Source organism: Motacilla alba, chromosome 1, assembly GCF_015832195.1.
Source record: "Motacilla alba alba isolate MOTALB_02 chromosome 1, Motacilla_alba_V1.0_pri, whole genome shotgun sequence".
Classification (NCBI taxonomy): Eukaryota; Metazoa; Chordata; class Aves; order Passeriformes; family Motacillidae; genus Motacilla; species Motacilla alba.
In genome coordinates, this window is record NC_052016.1 from 2,709,368 (window position 1) to 2,730,393 (window position 21,026).

Sequence of the window (21,026 nt, forward strand, 5' to 3'; positions counted from 1 at the left end):
TCTGTGGAGATGAGTTAGTTGGCCAATTGAGCGATCAGAAGTGCAAATGGATGCAATTTCCAGTGTAGCTCTATAATTTATCACATGGAGGATATGTAATTTAGAAGCATGAATTGGGTGCTGGAAAAGAAATTGCAAATGTTCTCATAAATAAAGCTGCCAAACTCTCATTGCCATGACTCATGGTGCTCAGTAATATTGAATACTCATACTTCCCCTCAGTTGAGTATTCATGTGTGAATATTCTGAATGTTTCACAAATTCTACAAAGATAATTATTACTTCAGGAGCACCACACTGGAAAAGTGTTATGCTAGTACTGTTGAAAAAGCCCACAAAATTGTTTCCTGGAATAGAAATAATGCTCTGTGAACTAACATTTCCACCTAGACAGTATGACTAGCAAACTGAAAAGGGAGAAGTTTGTGAGCAGTTCAGGCCATAAAAATATCCTCACAAATAACTGCACGTAATGTTTTTCAGCAAAATAAAACCGAGGTGAAAAATCTGCCATTCTCAAGTTATAACTGAGGAGCTTTGGTTCTAAATGTATTCATCAAAATACTCATAAAAAAATGAATTTAATTCCACCTGTATATTATGATGGGAAGTCAAAACTTGCAGAGACATGATATAATTGTGCTGCTGCTGATACCCAAAGCATCCCCAGTGCCTGATGATGTGTTTTTCCTAATGACTCTGCACTCAGGCAGCCAGTGGAAATTCTCTGGATCAGGCTGGCAGGAAGTAAAAGCTGGGCAAAGAAATTTTACCCTCCTCTGCAGTGGAGGATGTGGCTTGCTTGCATCATCATGGCTCTGGGATATTAGTGATGCACTTGCGTGTGACTATTTTGTTTAATGGATTGTTGCCAGGTTTTAGCTTTTGTAGTGTTCTTTATAGGAAACAGAGATATTCAGTGACTTTTAACATGCATCTGAGCACAGATCAATTATTGCTTTGGACCTTTGTCTGTAATCCAGAATGTCTGAGACCACTGTGTGTTTTTTTCCAGGCCTCTGTTCCCGATTAACCAATATGGATTTATTCCAACTTTGATGTTATAAAATATTTAATAAAGTGAACAAGTTACTTTTTCTTTTTTAAGTATGTTTGTGCACATGTGTGTGTATGCCAGCTGCTAAAAGAAAAAATAGGATGGTCTGTATTTTGTGTCAGAGATAGTTATCAGTGGTGGTAGCAATCCCTTATCTTTATAAGGAAGTCAAATCAATTTATACAAGGCATGAGATGAAATCTGTGTTCTGCAGTGCTGATAAATCCTAGGTGGCAGGATAAAGATTGTTTTCCTTGCATTTACATTTATGACTTTTCTTCAGGGCTGTTCATCCTCTTTTTTTGCCATGTAAAACTTGCATTTTCCTGTCCCACTGTTTCTTTAGGCTGACTTGAAAATATTGTAATCCTCCCACGTCAAAGCAGAAAATCTGGTGAGCCCACACACTAAAACACTTCCATGTGGACATATTAGATGGATATCCGTGGATTTACCTGCACTAACATCGTCCACTCTTAAAAAATAATCTTGTAATTGGCATTTATTGCACTTGTTCACATCAGGGAGTAGTTTGGGAAAGTGTAAATTTGGTTCCTTTTGCCAGAAATTAAACCAGAAAATGAGTTTCAGGAATGCACTTAATGCGCAAGATTCAGCAGTCCACACTGAACTAATGTGAAATAACTCCTGCCTTCCCAAAACCTGTGCGGTGCCACGTTAAATGCCTCAGCACTAGTGGTGTTACTTGTAGGTCTGATCCTATTGTTCACCTGTGCATGGGATTAAGTGTTGAATAGGTTATCCCAGTGGATCTATTTTTTGTTGTCATGGGTGTTGGTAGCAAAAAATGGGTTTTTTTTAGAGCAATACAGTCATCTGTTATTTGCTTTGGTGTCTTCTTTTAAGAAGGGTATGACTGTGATTTTTATTGTTCTCTTTAATTAGAGTTGATTTGTTACTTGCACACAAATGCACATTTATACTGAATATGCCCTATTTCCCTTTCTCTCCCCCTTATTTCAACTCAAACCTCCAGAGCCGCTCAAAGCCACCATCAGCCCGCGCAAAGTCAAGAGCAGCGTCGGTAGCCAAGTGTCCTTGTCCTGCAGCGTGACGGGGACCGAGGACCAGGAGCTGTCCTGGTACCGCAATGGGGAAATCATCAACCCTGGCAACAACGTGCGCATCACCGGGGTCAACCGCGAGAACCTGATCATGGACGGCATGGCCAAGAGCGACGGCGGCGCCTACCAGTGCTTTGTGCGCAAGGACAAGATGTCAGCTCAAGACTACGTCCAGGTGGTGCTGGAAGGTCAGTCTCCACCTGCCTGGCAGGTCTGGTTTCCAAAGTAATGCTCAAGTCGGCTTTGGTGCTGTCGTTTCAGAGTGGTGATGCTTTAAAGATCTAGAAATGAAGCAACAGCACTTTCGAGGCAATATTCACAGAATTCACAGAATCACTGGGTTGGAAGACACCTTCAAGACCATCAAGTCCAACCCAGCCCCAGCACCTCAACTAAACCCTGGCACCCAGTGCCACATCCAGGCTTGTTTTATACACATCCAGGGATGGGGACTGCACCACCTCCCCAGGCAGCCATTCCAGAACTTTATCACCCTTTCTGTGAAAAACTTTTCCCTGATATCCAGCCTGTATTTCCCTTGGTGCAGCTTGAGGCTGTGCCCTGTGGTTGTGTCAGTGCTGCCTGGAGAAAGAGCCCAGCCCCAGCTGAGCAAAGGCACCTTTCAGGAGCTGTGAGAGTGATGAGGGCAGCCCTGAGTCTCCTTTTCTGCGGGCTGAGCACCCCCAGCTCCCTCAGGGCTTCCTCACAGGGTTTGTGTTCCCAGCCCCTCTCAAGCCTCGCTGGCCCCTCTGAACAAGCTCAAGCGTCTCAGCATCCTTCCTGAACTGAGGGGCCCAGAAATGGACACAGCATTGGTATAGGAGGTAATCTATAATAAAAATAGGAAGGTAATAGGACCTGGTCTTTAATTGGAGGCCTCCAGGGGCAGATATGGAAAAATACCCACCCCACATTGGATGAATACAGCTTTAAGTTAATAACTTTAGCACTTAATAAGTTTAGCAAATCAGCATAATTGACAGGAATTCCCTGTTAGAACCTCAAGTAATGAGGTATTCTCCCCCTTGGTTCCACCTCTTCTTGAGGCCCTTTTTCTGCAGCTACTAGCTGTACTTTGTTTATGAGAAAGTGTTTTGGGAGGGTAGCTCATCCTTGGCTCCCAGAAAAAAGCAAGATGGGATTGAGGCCTTTGGGAATGTGTTTTGTCTTTCTGTCTATCAGGGTAGGAAAAGTGCTGGAGTTAGCTAGGAACTATACCATAATGGTCTACAGAATTATGAATATATATGAAGAATATATAAAAGCAAAAAATCATTTTGGCACTAGTGCAGTTTACAAAAAAGAAGGTACTTATGAAATGTCCATGGGGTTTATTGTGCATTACTCATAAGAGAATGGAAAAATCAATTTGAAGAAAAAAAAAATCCTTCCCAAGCAGGTCTCTGTTAAAAATCCAAACATTGCTTTTCTGGTTGGGTGTATTGGCTGACGGCTTGGAGATCATCTTAAATAACTGATACAATGTTCTACATGATAATGAACTGAGGAAAGTCATCGATTTGCACAGAGGCATCTCTCTAATGAGGCTGTGGTGCAGGCATGGCATGGACACTATTTTTAGAGTCTCTGTAGAAGAAGAAGAGATTACCTGCCTGGACCGAGTTACCTCGGCAACCATCTCCCGTGACTAGGAAAGCCTAAAGAGCATATTGATAATCTATCATGGTGTTGGGAGGGTGCAGGTTATCAGAGAGCAGCAGCAGGGAAGATTTCAAAGACACTCAGGTCTCACTGGGAAAATAATGTCTGCTTTCATCTCAAAAAAAAAAAAAGCCTGTCACTTGAATTAAAAAAAAGGGGGGAAAAAAGAGGAGGAGGGGTGGCAGAGGTACATAGTGTGCACGCTCACAGATTTATTGGTCCTGTGTCAGCTCCTTTACAGGATAAAAAGATTTTTTTTTTTTTCTTTTTTTTTGTGTTGCTGCTGTTCTGTTTTCTGAGGGGTGACAGTATCCAGTACACCACAAAGAAAAGGGAGAGAGTCAGGAATGAAAATAAAAAAATAAATTAGAAACTCTGTCACATAACCAATGGGACAGAAATGAAAGAGAGAGGGGGCAGAGGAAGAAAAATGAAATCAGATAAAATCAAATGCTCTTCCAGAGATGCTGAGGCCTTTCAACATTCTGAGAATGCCAGTGCTTATCTTTTTACCATGTGGTAAGCAAGGGAATTTTGCAGCCCTGTTTTTAAAGTAACATTTTCAAAGGAAAGCAAACACACACTGCAGGACCAAAGAAAGGACTTCCTAAATAATATCAGAGTGTCAGCACTCCTTAATTTTACCCTGTTGAACTCTCTGGAGAGGTGGGTATTTAACCCTGCTCCCTGCTTACAAAGTTTCTCTGCCCACCAATTTTCTTTATTCATTTCCCTGGTACAGACTGAGTATTTTGGGAGACAGTTCACAAGACAAAGTGTTTGAGTGCTCTCATTCAGAGAAATATTTATCTGTAGCACAAAATGACCTCTGAAAGAAATTGGTACCACTGCTGTTACTGGCAATCTGTATTCAGAAAAGCTTAATTTAATACTTTCCTAAATGGGGCATTGCATGTCAGGGCTAAACTGCTGTGTGAAATCAGCCTATGCAAGTTGTGCCTGGCTCTTGGCAACAGGATTCATCCTTAACTTTCCAAGGAGCTAAAATCTACCAGGAGAAGAGGCTCTCCAAATGTGTTGAGGTTTTGCTGTATGTCTTTTATAATGAACCCCATATGGTTTTAAAACTTTTCTGGAGGAACACAGCAGTTTGTAGAGATGCCTGATCCTATTGAAGGGTTTTTCCTACAGCAGAGCTACTAACAGGTTTCTCAGAAGATGCAAAAGAAACTTTCCATAAGCAAAGGGTCATTTAAGTCCTCTACTGGCAGAATTTATTTCCCTCTCTCAATAATTAGGGTTACATCCTGGAAAACAATTGCTTGTGTTGCTTCTAAAAAAGATCTTGGCTCGTGGGATCCGCTCCAGGGTAGAGGGGACAAGCTTTACACCACGTAAGCACTGTTTTCCTGCTTTCCTCTCCCTCGGCAGACGGAACTCCCAAAATCATCTCTGCCTTCAGCGAGAAAGTGGTGAGCCCAGGAGAGCCGGTGTCCCTGATGTGCAACGTGAAGGGGACTCCCCTGCCCACCATCACCTGGACACTGGACGAGGACCCCATCGTGAAGGATGGCAGCCACCGGATCAGCCAGATCATCACCTCTGAGGGCAACGTGGTCAGTTACCTGAACATCTCCAACACCCAGGTCCGGGACGGGGGCGTTTATCGCTGCACTGCCAACAACTCTGCGGGAGTCGTCCTGTACCAGGCTCGAATAAACGTAAGAGGTGCTTGTCAAATCAGCTCCTCAAAAAAAACACACATAACTCATTGTAGTGGAGAAGAAGATTGTTGCATGTGATGAGATTTTGGAATGCCAAAAACTGACTTACTGTTTTTTTTCCTCTCCTTTTTTCCCCCCCTGCTCTCTTTTCCCACCCTGCCTCTCCAGCCCCATCTAGAAAGTGTATGGTATGGTTAAATGTTGGAAGAACCCTTTGCCTTGAGTCCTTTAGTCTATTTTCCCTCTACTCATCTCTACTAGTTCACAGTCTCTTTGCTTTAGTCCTGCTGTGCATGTTTTGTTTTCCTTCTCCTTTCCTCCTTTACCTGTCCAACATCCATTGTAATTATTCATGTATACAGAACTTTAGCTTGAATTTCTGGCTCTACATGGCATAATACCCATCCTCATGGGTATATATATACTTTATGTACATAGCAAATAAAAAAGCTAATTGTTTCAGTGTTCTCATGTGTAACGGGAGTCTAGCCCTGTATCAGTGTTAGTATTTCACATTAATTAAATCACACTCAGCCTTTTAATTTGTAACACAGCAAAGATTTTATCAGGCAAGTGTTGGATAACACAAATATATACCCCCCACATAATTAGCCTGGATGCTGCAGGGTAAGAAAAAAGTAGAGCACACAAAGATTAGGGAAACTGCTTAAGTAGCTCTTAAAAGTAAAAATGTGTCAAATGCTAAGAAGCGCGGCGTGAGCCGCGTCCGCTAACATCTGTATATCCAGAAATAATTTTCCACATTCCCTCGAGCAAATGAGCCTTTAAATTGTCCTCAAGAGCTCCTTTCCTTGCCTTGGCAGGGCCAGCGAGCATCCGGCCCATGAAGAACATCACGGCCATCGCTGGGAGGGACACCTACATCCACTGCAGGGTCATCGGGTACCCCTACTACTCCATCAAGTGGTACAAGAACTCCAACCTGCTGCCCTTCAACCATCGCCAAGTGGCGTTCGAGAACAACGGCACGCTGAAGCTCTCGGACGTGCAGAAGGAGGTGGACGAGGGCGAGTACACCTGCAACGTCCTGGTCCAGCCCCAGCTGTCCACCAGCCAGAGCGTGCACGTGACAGTGAAAGGTGAGGACAGCTGGGAAAAGCAGAGCCGGGCTCGTTGCTGGCTCGTTGGTGGAATTGAACACGTAGGGTTGTGCTGGCGGGCAGATAACGAGCGGTTTGAGGAGGTTAATCCAGATCTGTGTTTATTTTTAATGATGACACAGAGCTAATCAGTCATTGTGTCTTGTTCTCTCCTGACTTTTACCCTCCTTGGCTCAGCTGGTTCTTGTTGTTGTCTCTGAGTGGTGGCCTTGCAGCTCAAGTTTGCCGCGAGCACTTTCCGCTACAACTACATCAGGAAATTAATGGTTTGTCACACACATTTCACTGGTGACTGTTTCTGTACTGGACAACAAAGTTCCAATTTTCATTAGCCAGTGACTTTCTGGCTTTTAAAACATGAGATGAGAATTTTAATGTCTGTACTTTTGCCACTAAGCAGAGACAGGAACTAAAAGCATTAACCTTGCTTTCCTCTTATTAAGTGATTATCCGAGTGCTCTTCATGCTTAGAAAGATAACACTGTAAATAAATGTGACATGAAATTCTAATAGGATGCTTCAAATCTAGTCAAATAGTCCAAAACAAAGATGTTCAGATGGCCCTGAAAGATTTCAGAAAGAGATTGAGAATAGGAATTTTTTCCCATTGTGTCCTGACTGTTCTGACATTGGCAATGTTCAGGCCTATTCATGAGGATACAAAAGACAGAAAACCTGATTGCAGTAGCACCTAGTTTTGAGCAATAGGGCCACTAAATACTGCACTTTATGTGAGCCTGTAGGAAGAAACGGAGTATAATTTCACTGTTCCTGAAGTTATTAGAAGCTTTTCCTGGGCTGGTGTTTTTGGGTTTTTTTGGGTTGGTTGGTTTTTTTTTTGGAGGCAGAGGAGAGGAAGGAAAAGAGGTTGAATCTTGTATCCATTCTCAGATAAAATGCAGAGAACAGTAAGGTAAAATGACTTTGTTACAGACAACTGATCTCAACTTCCTTCTGCTCTGTTAGTTTTGCCCTTAGTCTGGAGTGATGCAATTGCTATTTTTTTTTCCAAGAGTTTAGGGGATTAGCTTTAAGCCATGAGCAATTTGGACTCTGAAAGGCATGACATCTCCCACACCTGACACCATCAGGGGCACTGGTCACAAGCTGTGGCATAAAAAGCCAACATCACCTTTTGTTTTCATGTGTGTTGTGCTTTGCTTGACATTGTAATGATGTCACAGATGTGTTGATAGAGTTTAGGAGCTGAATGACAAATCAGTCACTGAGTTGTTGCTGTACTAAGAGGCCACCATGGAAATTCTGGTGGGGGAAAGCTGCCTCTTAAATGATACCATTTCTCAAATGACTGTCAAAATGAATGTAGCCAGACAAAACAAATCCAGCAGTCACAGGCGTTGAGATCAAAACAATACCAGTCACTGAGAACAATAACTGGTATCTCAGGTGGAATATTGCTTTTTCTTCCATTAGGTTACAGTTTCCTACTTGACAATTCCTCCCCCAGAAAGCAGATTGCCAGCTCTAGCAATTCGGATTGAGCTGTAACTTTTGTCAATGATTTTACTTCCTTGATGGGGTTCTACCTCCCACTAGACCAGGTTGCTCCAAGCCTTGAAAAGACATCGTAATTTGAAAATAAGGTTAATAGCCTGGCTTCATCTACAAAGCCCGAAATGTCACAGGTGAGGTTTTTAGGTCAGACCTGAACAGTTCTCAATGTTCTGCTGTTGTAGCTTGAGGTCAGCAGTGCCACAGGAGATTTTATCTAACATACTAGTGGGGAGTCAAAAGTGGCCTGGTGCTTTAAAATATTATTAATGTGTGTGTGTGTGTGTTGCCTTTTCATTTTCTATATTCCAAACCTAATGGGATGAGTTTTTAAGCACTTCTATTGGATACCAAGAAAATACAAAATATGGCCCAGCCTGCACACAGGAGGTTAAAAGCAGTCTGAAATATGACACTGTAAGTGGAGTTAAAATCAATGCTCAAATATCCTTATTTATAGTTCAGCTTCTCCTACCATCAGTATATTTTTTTTTTCCAGAGAAACAGAGGGATAATTATTGTTCCTCTTTAATACAAGTCCTTTTCTTTGCTCTCAGTTCTGCTACGAGATTTGTGGATGACCTCAAAACATTTACCTGAAGGGTGACTCAGAATAGATGACACTGAATGAGCTGTTACTTAGTGGGGTTTTTTCCCCTCCATGTTCTGTTTTGAGGACATTATTGTTAATTTCCTCATGAATTTATCATCTCTGTGGTATCACAATGTTCCAGAAACAATGTGTTCATTTTCAAAAGCCACCCGGGTCACCAGGAAAAATGGCAATAAGGCACAAACTGAACTAAAAAATATCCACACATTTTTGTATATTCAATTTCAGAAGCTTGCAGCTTAATTTTTCCAGTTCGCCTGCCTTTATGTAGCATTTATATGTTCAAAGCTCTGCTCCCATTGAAAAGAAGTTGCTCCTGAGAGTTCTGTTTCCTCCTTCAGAGCAGTCACGTCACCCAGCTTAGCAACCCCCTGGGAAAGACAGATTATAGTAATTTAATTGGCTTTATCTGACAGATCTGTGGCAAAGGTAAATGCAGAATTTGGCTCTACGGGGCAGCATTTATCTGCATTAGGCAAACAACTGGTTTTTAGAGTTGGCAGCCCTATGCCACATTTACTTTCCACTTCCCAAATCCTCCAGCATGTGAAGCTTCCTGGTTGTGGCTTGGATGAAAACTTGCTTAAAGCAGCATTTAAATACAAACATGCAACACTATTGCCATGGGTCTTCAGGGCAGTCAGGACTTGGTGAAGTGAAGGAGAGATCTTGACTCCATTTCAGAAGGCTGGTTTATTGTATTATGATATATATTATATTAAAAAGACCACACTGTAACTATACTACAAAGAACAGAGAGAAAGATTCATCAGAAGGCGAGACAGGAATAGAAAGGAATGAATAACAAAGTCCTGTGACTGCCAGAGAGTCCGAGAGCTGCTGCCTCCTCGATTGGCCACCAAGCAGAAACATCCCACACTGACCAATGGAGGAAGCACCTGCTGCATTCCACAGCAGCAGATAACAAATTGTTTACACTTGAAGCTGAGGCTTTCTCAGCTTCTCAGGAGAAGAAAATCCTAGCAAAGGGATTTTCACAAAATATCACAACCACACAACACCATGAGCGTGCCATCAAATACAAGAGCGCTGTCCACTCTGCAGAGTATTTTGACATTTGCAAACATCCAACTGAAAGTGAAATCATCCTTCAGAAATCATGATAAGGTCACAGATAGGAAAACAGAACATTTCTTGACAGTAATTTTTAATGAAATATTGGCTGCCAGACAACCTGAGAGGCGCTTTCAAAGCCTTGCTCTGCATCCTCCCACCTGGAAGGCTCTGGGAAAGACAAAAACCTGGGAGCTGGGCACTTCTGTGCTGTTTGACCTTAGATCCTCTGCTTCTTTGCCCTGCTGATCAGAAGAGTCAATGAGACACCACGTGAAATCTGTTCCATTTTTCAGGAATAACTGCTGCCCTCGTCTGCACAGCCACTTATGCCAGAGGTCTGCAGGCTCCAAATAATTCTGTCCCACAGAAATGTGGTTTGTCATTCCTGCCCTGCCCTCTCCCCCTCAGTTCTTGCCTTCCCCTTTTCTCTCCCAAAATCTGGATTTGGAAGGCAGCAGTCCCCTGAGCTGGCTGCTGGGAGCCATGAGCTGGCAGGAGAATGTGCAGGTTTCTGCTTGGCAGATTTAACTCCCATGGAACCATGCCTGAGTCCTAACAGGGCTTTTTGGAAATCAAGCCAACTTGGCTTTTTTTTTTTTTTTTTTGTATTTAGACAAATGATTTGGCCAGTTCTTAGTTCTGACAGAAAGCCATGCAAACTACCCACCCTGTAATGCACAAGTAACAGAGGGAGACCACAACTGTACTTATATATTTAATATCAATATTCCAGACCTGCTGACCACTCACCCTTGCAACTGTAATAGAACCTTTTCAGCACATTTTTCTTTGGCCTATGTTAGGTGTAATTTTATTTTTAGGATTTTTTTGTTAAGTAAACTGAACCCCCTTTCCCCTGCCTCCTGCAAAGTGGGAACAGCAGTTACTGCCATCATCAGAAGTAATTGAGATTAGCCTTGCTAAGGACACTGCACACATCCTTGCCAAGAACAGAATTATTCTTAGCAGCCCCAGTTTTTGCTCTGTGTTCAGCCCTGCTCTCGTGGTTTGCCAGAGGGGTTTGTACACATTTGCCAAAGGCAGAGAACTGTTGGAATCAGAGATCCTAAAGAGAAGAATATTCTGTAGAAGATGCAGATTTTCTGTTCATTCCTTCCCAGAATGACCTGGCTTTCTCAGTTTTCTCCAGCTCCTCCTTTCCCAAGTCCTGGCTCTTCTCCTCTGGGTTCCAAAATCACTCTGAGCTCAAAAGTGTTTATCATCTCAGCTCTCATTTCCACACTGCCTTGTTCTCAAGACTCAAACCTACCCTTTCCCTTTGGATACCCCAACCTTTTTGCCAGCCTCCAGTTCCAGTCCTCTCTGCCATCCTTCAAGTTCAAGCACTGGAGTGACAAATCTGCCCTGATTTCTGAGATCTCACCAGACTGACTGAGCCACTGAAAGGTAGTGCTGGGATGTGCTCAGGGCTGCTTGGACCCTGTCACTGCAAAATGTCCTCTCCACATCTGATCATGTGGGGGTTTCGTTTACTTATTGACTTGGTTTTGCTCAGAATGCAAAATTTGGGCACCATTGTGATGAGTTTTTACAGGTACAGCAAGAACTTCTGAGGCTGGTGCCATCACCTGAATTTGAAATCCATGCTGCTAAATCCATGGGGCAGGTGGGACCTTCTCAGGTTCTCACAATACTTTTGGTGGGGTTTTTTTTGGTTTTATGGTAGAACTAATATTTACCATGTCTCAGTTTTCCCGCCCTCCCACCGTATTTTTGGAAATGGACAAAGAATTGTAGCTGAAACCTTTCAGCTGAAATGACTCGGCCTGAGGCAGACACCTGGCCTGGAAAACTGCTACCCAAACAAAAGTCAAACTGCAAGCAAATGAAAACAGTCTTATCATGGGAAGTGTTGGCAAGCAAAGAAAGAGGTTATATTACCCACCATATCTCTAATTTTCATATTTCCATAAAAAAAAAAAACACATTAAAGTGGAAAGATGTTAAAATAATAATAGCAGCATCTCTTTTACAGCATGTTAGTAGTAGATCTCAGAGCTTTTAAAAACAGGAGTGAGTTATTATCTCTATTTTTTTTTATTATGCAATTTATAGTAATAGTTTTCCCAGCTACAGTAAAAGCCATCAGTAGTAAGTGATGATTTTCTTGTCATCAGTCTCATGGGACACATTCTCATGTAAACAGCCTGCTGCTATTCACACTTCTCCAACAGGAATTAATTGAAAAAGAAGCCCCTGAGAGGGAAGGGTGCAGCATCATTAAAATAAAAAGTGTGGTGTTCAAAAGGACTGTTTCTGATCTTGTTAAGCTTATGTATTTCATTGATTTAGAAAGGTTCTTGTATGTAAAGTGAGCACCTCACCTGTTGTGAACCACAAAAAGGAATTGTACCAGCCTTGTTTCATGTTGGAATACAAGCAAACCAAACAGGGGCTACTTCTAAATAGCTTCATGTTTGCAACTCTTTGAATAGATTCTCCTCCTCTTTCCTGGGAAGTGTCTAGCTTTTTCTGATATCTGAAATACTGTTGGTGAGTTTGCATTGCAAGTCAGTTCAGGGAGGGCTGGTTTAGATAGTGAAAAAATATGCAGACACAAAAGGGGAAAAAAAAAACATCCTTGGAAACCTTTGCAGGGTTCTTGGGACTGTGGTGCATCTTCCATCAATCAATCTGCTAATCTGTGCATGCTTCAGCCTGGAAGTGTGGATTATGGCAAGTGGGAGCTCAGCTTCATGCACAAATCTCAGATCTTATCTGTCCTACTGACTGACTTTGCCAATAGATTGAATCAGAAAAAAAAAAACAACTTCTGGCCTTGATGTCTTTCAGATCTTTCTTTCATTATATCACTTTCTGCCTTTTTTTCCACTCCCCATGGTTTTGGATGCCCTCAAACTTGTCACAACTTCCTTGGGAAGAAATGCTCAGACCTCTCAAAGCGACTGAAGCTGTCATGTGCAGGAATCACAGCAGGGCCCTGTGGTCAGGCTGGATGAGGATGTGCCATTGTGCAAAACATCCTGGAAAATGCACTTAGGAATTCTTCTCAGGTCACATGGTGGGCATGGGGAGCAGTTTTAGGGGGCAAGCAGTGGCATAGCCTCATTTAAGGGAATGTACACTTTGAGAGGGATGTCTCAAGTGTGTCTAACCTGTAGAAATTCCTGAAGATAAGACTGGAACAGGCTGATATTCTTGACAGGTCTCTGTAATTTTTTTTTTTTTTTTTTGCCAATCAGCATACGGCAGGTTAAGGTTAGCTTTGCACAAAAAATACCTGATTTACATTCTTTAAAGCCTCACACGTGTCATCTGGATGTGTCTTACTTTGCACCAGTACACTTCTAATGTAGCTCCTGTAATGACTTCACCCCTGACACCGCAGAAATGGTCACCCAAAAATGTCTGTTAAAGCTGTTTCACCACTATCCCAGTATTCAAAAATTCCCAGTATGCAAAAACCTAAAACTTTTCCCTTAAATCTAAATTAAAACTCCCTGGATTTGTGCACAGTCTTATATCTTCTATCTTTCAAACATAATTTATGTCTGTGATGGATGCATTTATTTGTGAATTATGCATACAATGTGAAATGAGCCTTAATACTTCAATAAGTGCCTCAATTAAGGAGTTCAAGATGCTTTGTATACTATGTTTATCAAAAGCTGGCCCTCTTCTCTGTCTTACAGTGCAGATTTGTTTACTTATGATTTCAAGAAGGTGTGTTCTTGCTGGTTTTATGTGTTTATTTTATCAATTATCTTTTGAATGCAGTGGTTTAGTTGAACTTTTCACAGTGATACCTGAGGACAAAGATCACTTTAGATCAGGTAGGGGCTGAGCAAGGGCAATATCTCTGGAGAGGGTTCCAAAAGTGAGGCCTTTAATTAGGAAGCATTTAACCAATGAAGGTACCAGCTTGTTGGATGAAAATACTCCTGCAGCTGCTGTCTTATCTTCACATCAAGGTTTTCTCTCCTACAAATAAACAGCAAATGCATCCTCTTGGGCAGGGAATTGAGCTCCCCACCATCCCAGCTTTGCAGGGTGTTTCAGGATGATAAGGGCTTGCACTTTGCTCCTCACAAAGGAGGCTGAAAGGAGAGGGTTCCGTAGATGGATGAGACGCGACTTAAAAGCACTTTTGGTTTCTACACAACATTTTAAATGCTCTCTCCTTTTGGAGAAGCTCCCACTACGGCATCAGGGAGCCTGTGAGTGCTGGATGGCAGGAAAGGGGAGTGGGGACTGTGATGGCTGTGAAAAACTAAAAATTGCTAGCCCATGGCTAGGGTTTGTGCAGAGACAAAATAATTATGACTTTTTCACTCCCTGTGCACAAATTCCGGGGGTCACATGGCTGCCCTAAGAGACTGCATAGCCTGGTGGCTGTGATTTTGCATCAGCCATAAATATTCATTGCCAGAAATATTTTATATTGCAGACACAGCCCCTGCAACAGTGCTGTTGCAAGAAAACCCATCAGGGAGCTGTTTATAATGATAAAGCAGGGGATGACTCTGGTTTTGCTGTGCAGAACACCATGTTCAGCTGGCTGCTGCAGGAAACAGGAGATCTGCAGGATGCTCTGTCTTAGTGAATCATCTCAGCAGCTCCTCCCAGCAAAACTCCCATGGAACAGAGGGCAAGAAATTAAGGATGTTCCTCTGCTAATGGAGAGCAGCGTGGAAGCCCTCCTTGCTGTTCTTTCCAGCAGTCCCCCAGAGGTACAGAAGACCTTGCTGGGGCACAAAACCATAATTTAAATCTTCCTGTATTAGCACTAATGAGGCTGGCCCATGCTCCTCTTCTTAAATAGGCACTTAATTCAAGCTCTCATCAATAAAGCATTCCCAGGACACAGCACTTGGTGGCATGAGGCAGAGATTTTCACTCCTCTGCCCGTTGTGGGTAGAGAAAGAAATATCCCTTCCATGTACACAAGCACAAAGGCTATTCTCTCTCTGGTTAAGATGGAACAACTTATGTATAAAATAGCATAATTTCACCAAAAAAAAATTAAATGCAAGCTCTGAAATATGGTCAAACTAGAGCTATGTATAGAGAAGGAAAATACATAAACACACACTGAAGTATTTTAAACAGATTTTAAATACATCTGTCCTACTGTAAATTTTCTCTGGAACAACTTATGTATAAAATAGCATAATTTCACCAAAAAAACAAAAAAAAAAAAACCACAAATGCAAGCTCTGAAATATGGTCAAGCTAAAGCTATATATAGGGGAGGAAAATAAACACACCTTGAATTATTTTAAACAGATTTTAAATACATCAGTCCTACTGTAAATTTTCTCTCTCAAAGTACTATATACCCCTCTTATTTTTTTTAATACTGCTTGACAATGGTACAGCTTTAGTGTGCAAAAGAAACCCTGGTTAATCATATTGTTTCCTTAATCATAATCATAATAATCATAATATTTTCTTCTATCAAGGATATATCTCTACTTTTTACCTCAGATATTGATAGAGACAGAAAATTTTATATTTCAGAAACTATTTGCTGGATATCATCATAAATTTTTAATAAGTGATTTTTTTTTTTGTGGTCATTTCCTTCTTCAAATGAGCAGAAAGAAAGTTTATCTCCTATGACAGCTCATCAAAAACTTACTTTACCAATTTAAACTGGTAAATACCATAGCTGAAAAACATTCTTCAATACTTCAAAGTTTTTGCAAGACTATTTACTTTCTTCTAAGTACTGATTTTTAAATTACACGCTGGCTTTTAAAATAAGCTCCTCATCAGGACTGCAAGCTGCAGCAGGTTGAATATACATTATATTTTATGAAGCAGAAATTTTGGTTTCCTCTGTATCTTAAAAACCTGAATAGAAGGATAATGTGCTGCCTAAAAATATTTCAGCCAATTTCTAAAATACTCTGCAGGCTGCTACTTATATTTTAGAGCTGGTAAATGCAGGCTTGCAAATCAATATTTTCTGAAAAACCATTTCAATGTCATCTAATGATCTTTCTCCCTGTTTTCTTCATCAGGGAGATGGAGACTGAAGATGCACATAATAATCCTTGGGCAATATTTTGTCTGAATTTTGATATCATTTTGTCTGTGAAAGATTGGCTCAAATTTGTTACACACTCAGCAGAAAATACAGAAGTAATTTGCCACTCTATTGTGAATTTTAGCATATTTTTCAGTAATGATGTCTGAGACAAAAAGAAGTATTTGGGCAGAAATGTGTTGGGCACCATAGTAAGGGGAGGACTTGGCATTTAGCAGGCTCATCAAAGGGAAAATTGATGACAAAACCTTTTGAAAGACACATTCAGTTAATTTCTCATTCCCATTCATATTATGAACTGCTTGTCAATAAATGCTAAGAGAACTTTTTTTTCTGCTGATACACAAAGAATCTGAGATATCTCATGTGAATGAACTAGCTGGGCTAAGGCAATTCCAAGAGGCTGCAGGTATTTTGCCTCACTTTGTGACAGCAAAAATCCCCAAATGAACAAGCAGGTCCTTTCCAGTGCTCAAAGTTCAAATAAACACAGTAATTTATATAGTTTCTTTTTTTTTTTTTTCTATGCCTAATCTACCAGGTTTTCAGAATGCCAAAAGACAAGGTTTCAGCAATTAGAGAGATGGCAGCCAGGAAAATTCTTACAGCCTGTGAGAAAAACGGATGGCAGTGGCACTTTTCCCAAACCCAGACAGTGAGACACACTTGGGAAAAGCCAGTGAAGGCCTGGAAGGATGAATTGTGTTGTCCTGTTCCTGATGTCACCTCTCTGTGGCAGCTGAGCACGGTCATAACTTCCCCTCATCAAATGGCACCGTGGCTGTGCTGGAAACTGGGGAGTTAATACCAGATTTGTATTTGTCAGCCTCTTGCACCGTGAGGAGAATCTGCACAAGCATTTGAACACGGCTCTGAACAAGGCCTTAGTCCTTTGGGGGGCCTGGTGTCATGGAATTATAAATCACAGAATGGCTTGGGCTGGAAGGGACCTTAAAGCCCACCCAGTGCCACCCCTGCCATGGCAGGGACAGCTTCCAGTGTCCCAGGCTGCTCCAAGCCCCAGTGTCCAACCTGGCCTTGGGCACTGCCAGGGATCCAGGGGCAGCCCCAGCTGCTCTGGCAATTCCATCCCAGCCCCTGCCCACCCTGCCAGAGAGGAAATTGTTCCTAATACCTGATCTAAACCTGTAATTTTTCAGTTTGAAGCCATTCCCTGTGTGCTGTTCCTGCATGCCCTGGAAATTGTCTCTCTCCAGGTTTCCTGGGGCTCCTGCAGGCCCTGCAAGGCCACCCTGAGCTCAGCCCAAAGCTTCTCCTGTGCAGGTGAACAATGCCAGCTGTGCCAGCCTTTGCTGCCAGCAGAGCTGCTCCAGCCCTCTGCTCATCCTGGAGCCTCCTCTGGGCTCTCTGCAGCAGCTCCAGCTCCTCCCGGGGCTGGGCCCAGGGCTGGGGCAGCTCTGCAGGTGGGGAATCACCTGAGGGGACAGAGGGACAGAATCCTCTCCCTTGACCTGCTGGCCATGCTTGATGAACCTTCTTACTCCTAATGGAGGACCCAACATTTGGATCAAAGGAAATGCCTGGAGCTGACCACCAACACTTGTCCCTGCATCCCAGAAACAGGACACTGGCAGAGGAGGAAAAATGCTGCTGGGAAGTCCATGGGCACACTGCAACCACTTGAGAGATTTTTCTTTTTCTCCTTCAACTCTGGGGAAACCACAACCTTAGAATTTCTGAAGGGAAAAAGGACAAAAGAAATACAATTAGATAAAGCCACCAACTCCATTTTCTTCTGGATTTCAAATATATCGATCACTATAAATGTTCTGCTCTGGGTATCCTTCCATCTTTCCTGTTCAAATGTAGTACAGATTATGTGTAAGTGATCTCCCAGGCAACAGGAAAATCCACTTCTATATCTGAGGTGCATAACCTCTAGGAACCTTCTGTGTTGATAAATCAGGGTTTGAGTACTGCTTGCAAAGTTGGTTGTGCAGCCCTTTCAGGAGTGATTGATAAAAACCTGTCTGAGATCAATGCCCTGGTTGTTTGAATGCTCCCCTGAGAAGGGAGAAGATTTTGATTCCTTCATCTGGACAAGTATTTGCCTCTCAATTTACCAATTTTTTAGTAAACATTCCAACCACAACCCAAAGAAAACATGGCAGCCCCATTATTTTTTCTATGTTTATTTAATCTGTTTTACTAATTTTTATTAAAAATACCTGAAAACAAAATGATTTTTAAAAGTAGAATTCTTTACTTTGGTAGAAAATATGGTCATTTTTTAAATGTTTTTTGGTTCAGCCAGAGAATAATATGGTTTAAAAAAAAAAGAAAATGAAAGAAAAAAATATTCTTCAGGCCAGAAACAGAAATTAAATGCCAACTTGAACATTCATGCCTTGTATCATCCCCCTGATTAGAAATCAGACACCTTAATTTGCTGTCCTACAAGTACTTCCCCTTCCTGCAATCTTAGCGAGAACTGTGACTTGAAACATTAAGAAATAAGTGCTAGAGGCAGTTAAAGAAACTCACACTCCCTGTCATCACGCCCCAGGAGCAAAGCTGGAGCCTCTTCCAGGTCTATTTCATGAGCTTTAAGCAAGGCTCTTGGACCAGACCTTGAAAGATGCTGAGCTCTTCCTGGCAATGTCACTGCTGGCAGCCCTGGAGAGGCTCAAGCTGGTGGTGCTGTGATTTATGGAAGAGCTGCTTGATCCTTTTGCGAGGGTCTGCCAGTGAGGCCAGGTGTCTCTAGAAGCCAGGACTTCCCCTGCTTGTCATCTCTGCTTATGCACTGGCTAAGAAATGAGAAGGTGTTTTCAAAAATGGGATTTTTCCTGCTAAACAATGCTTTATGGCTGTCAGAGGTGTAGATTCTGCACATCCTGATGCCTTGTTGGGGCTACCTAAAAACAGAGGCCAGACAAAAATAAGGGACTAAAAAGTGGCTATATTTATTGAAGGGCTTTCAGGTACATTTAGGGCAGACAAAGTTCCTCCAAGGGCTACACACAAAATGGATGATGTGTCAGGGGTTTTCACACTTTTATAAGTTTGTTCCATTTGCATATTGGGGGTTAATCTTCCAATTACAGCTCCAGGTAATTAAGTCATTTACCCCATTTGCTCCCCCCAACTCACTCTTTTTACATTTCTCTGGGCCTGAGGCAGTGAGGTGTCCTTGATCCCCAGGCCTGGAGAGGAATTGTTGTGTCTGACCAAACTGGGAAAGCAGTAGCTTGTTGTAAACAAGGTGCCCCAACAAAGGCAGGAGTGATGCACCTGACTCCATCTTATCAGAAGGCTGATTTATTACTTTATTATACTGTATTATATTAAAGAATACTATACTATACTAAGAATACAGAAAGGATACTTACTGAATGCTAAAAAGATAATAATGAAAACTTGTGACTCTTTCCAGAGTCCTGACAAAGCTTGGCACTGATTGGCCAGTGAGTGAAAACAATTCACACCAGAATGCAATGAAACAATCACCTGTGGGTAAACAACCTCCAAACACATTCCACATAAGCACAACATAGGAGAAACAAATGAGATAAGAACTGTTTCCCATTTCTCTGAGGCCTCTCTCTGCCTTTCAGCTTCCCAGGAGAAAAACCCTGGGCGAAGGAATTTTTCCAGAGAATGTGAATGCCACAATAGCTAGGACTGAATACGGAGTTTAGAGCTATATACTAAGGAATTGCAGGATTACAAAGATATGAAAAATATGAAAGCTAAAATCCTGAGGCATCAGTCCCACCCTGCACACCTGCCCCATTGTTATTTCCATAACCAAGGCCGTGGCTTCAACAGCTCCCTCTTTCCCTCTCTCCTTCCAGTCCCGCCTTTCATCCAGCCTTTCGAGTTCCCTCGCTTCTCCATCGGGCAGAGGGTCTTCATCCCCTGCGTGGTGGTCTCGGGGGACCTGCCCATCACCATCACCTGGCAGAAGGACGGCCGGCCCATCCCCGCCAGCCTGGGCGTCACCATCGACAACATCGACTTCACCAGCTCCCTGAGGATCTCCAACCTGTCCCTGATGCACAACGGGAACTACACCTGCATAGCCAGGAACGACGCAGCAGCCGTGGAGCACCAAAGCCAATTGATCGTCAGAGGTGAGGAGGTGTAATTACTCTGGAAGGCACCAATTAAGCGGGATTCATCAGTATTTTGTGGTGACGCCTGTTTGATGGGAAGTGTGAAATAGAGGGGATGTGGGAATCAGTAAAATATAAACTTCCACAGACAGGGAAGGGTTTGATTTGCAGCCTTGGGAGAAGTGTGGATTGATGTGAAAATACAACGCACAGACATTAAGCAGAAAAATCATAAACTTATATTTCTTTAGTTGTAAGTAAGAATATACCTTAAATAAGTGAGAAACTGCATTGATAAGATGGTGAAGGGTTTATAATATAGGGGCGTGGTTGTATAGAATAAGCTAAGGGTTTAGAAGTTATAACAGAAGCATATGTGTGCATGTGAGACAGAATCCAACTGGACAAAAGTATCCAAAGTGCAGTAGAAGTAAAGGTGATAGGAAAAAAAACCAAAACAAAATCCTGTGGCAACTGTCTATTGGGTTGGAAGGTTCCACATTGCCTTGTAACAAAGAACTTGTAAACTTGTGACTACTCTTGGGCTGTGGCCAACTGCTTGCTCCTTTAAAATCTCACAGCCTCTGAGACTGATGTTCATCTGAGCAATAAATCGTTCTTAGCCTGAAAATAATCCCATCTCTTCATTAAAAGCAGCAACAATGATAGAAGGGAATATGGTAATCTATCTCTTTGTGATAGAGAGCACCGAGAGCAATGAGGCACTGAAAGTAAGGTGGGTTTTCCTATCTAAAAGTCTTGAAATTAATGAAAAACCCTGGAGTGTTTGGGGTGGCTAGGGAAGCTGGAGGAGTTACTTCCTGGGAAATTTTGTCATTGGGATCAAGCCTTTGAAACAGTATCAAATTATTCTCTGCTATTATTTTAGTCTGATTATACCCATTTTTTATTTAGACCACTCTTTCCTACAACATTATGTCAGTAAAAATCAAAACATTGATGTTGATTCCTGGGGAAAGGAGTCTCTGCTGTTACCTTGTTCTTTTCCTGGTTTGTGTTTATTATGCAATTAGCAGGATTCATGCACTCATGATGACTTCACAACATTTTGCCTTGAAATAGATGAGAATATATGTTCAG

General features: G+C 42.2%; 1 protein-coding gene across 2 annotated transcripts in view; it reads left to right on the forward strand.

Moving 5' to 3' along the window:
• The first annotated feature begins 99 nt into the window (after positions 1–99).
• The window catches only part of DSCAM (DS cell adhesion molecule), a 179,649-nt gene continuing 158,722 nt past the window's right edge, over positions 100–21,026 (forward strand). The window contains exons 1-4 of one of the 2 annotated variants that reach the window (XM_038138300.1): positions 100–2,330; positions 5,197–5,493; positions 6,314–6,589; positions 19,665–19,943. In XM_038138300.1, coding sequence (XP_037994228.1) covers positions 1,988–2,330; positions 5,197–5,493; positions 6,314–6,589; positions 19,665–19,943 — 1,195 coding nt within the window. In that variant the 5' untranslated portion in view covers positions 100–1,987. Of the gene's footprint in view, positions 2,331–5,196; positions 5,494–6,313; positions 6,590–19,664; positions 19,944–21,026 lie in introns of those variants that run through there. The other variant, XM_038138309.1, reaches the window with a different exon arrangement.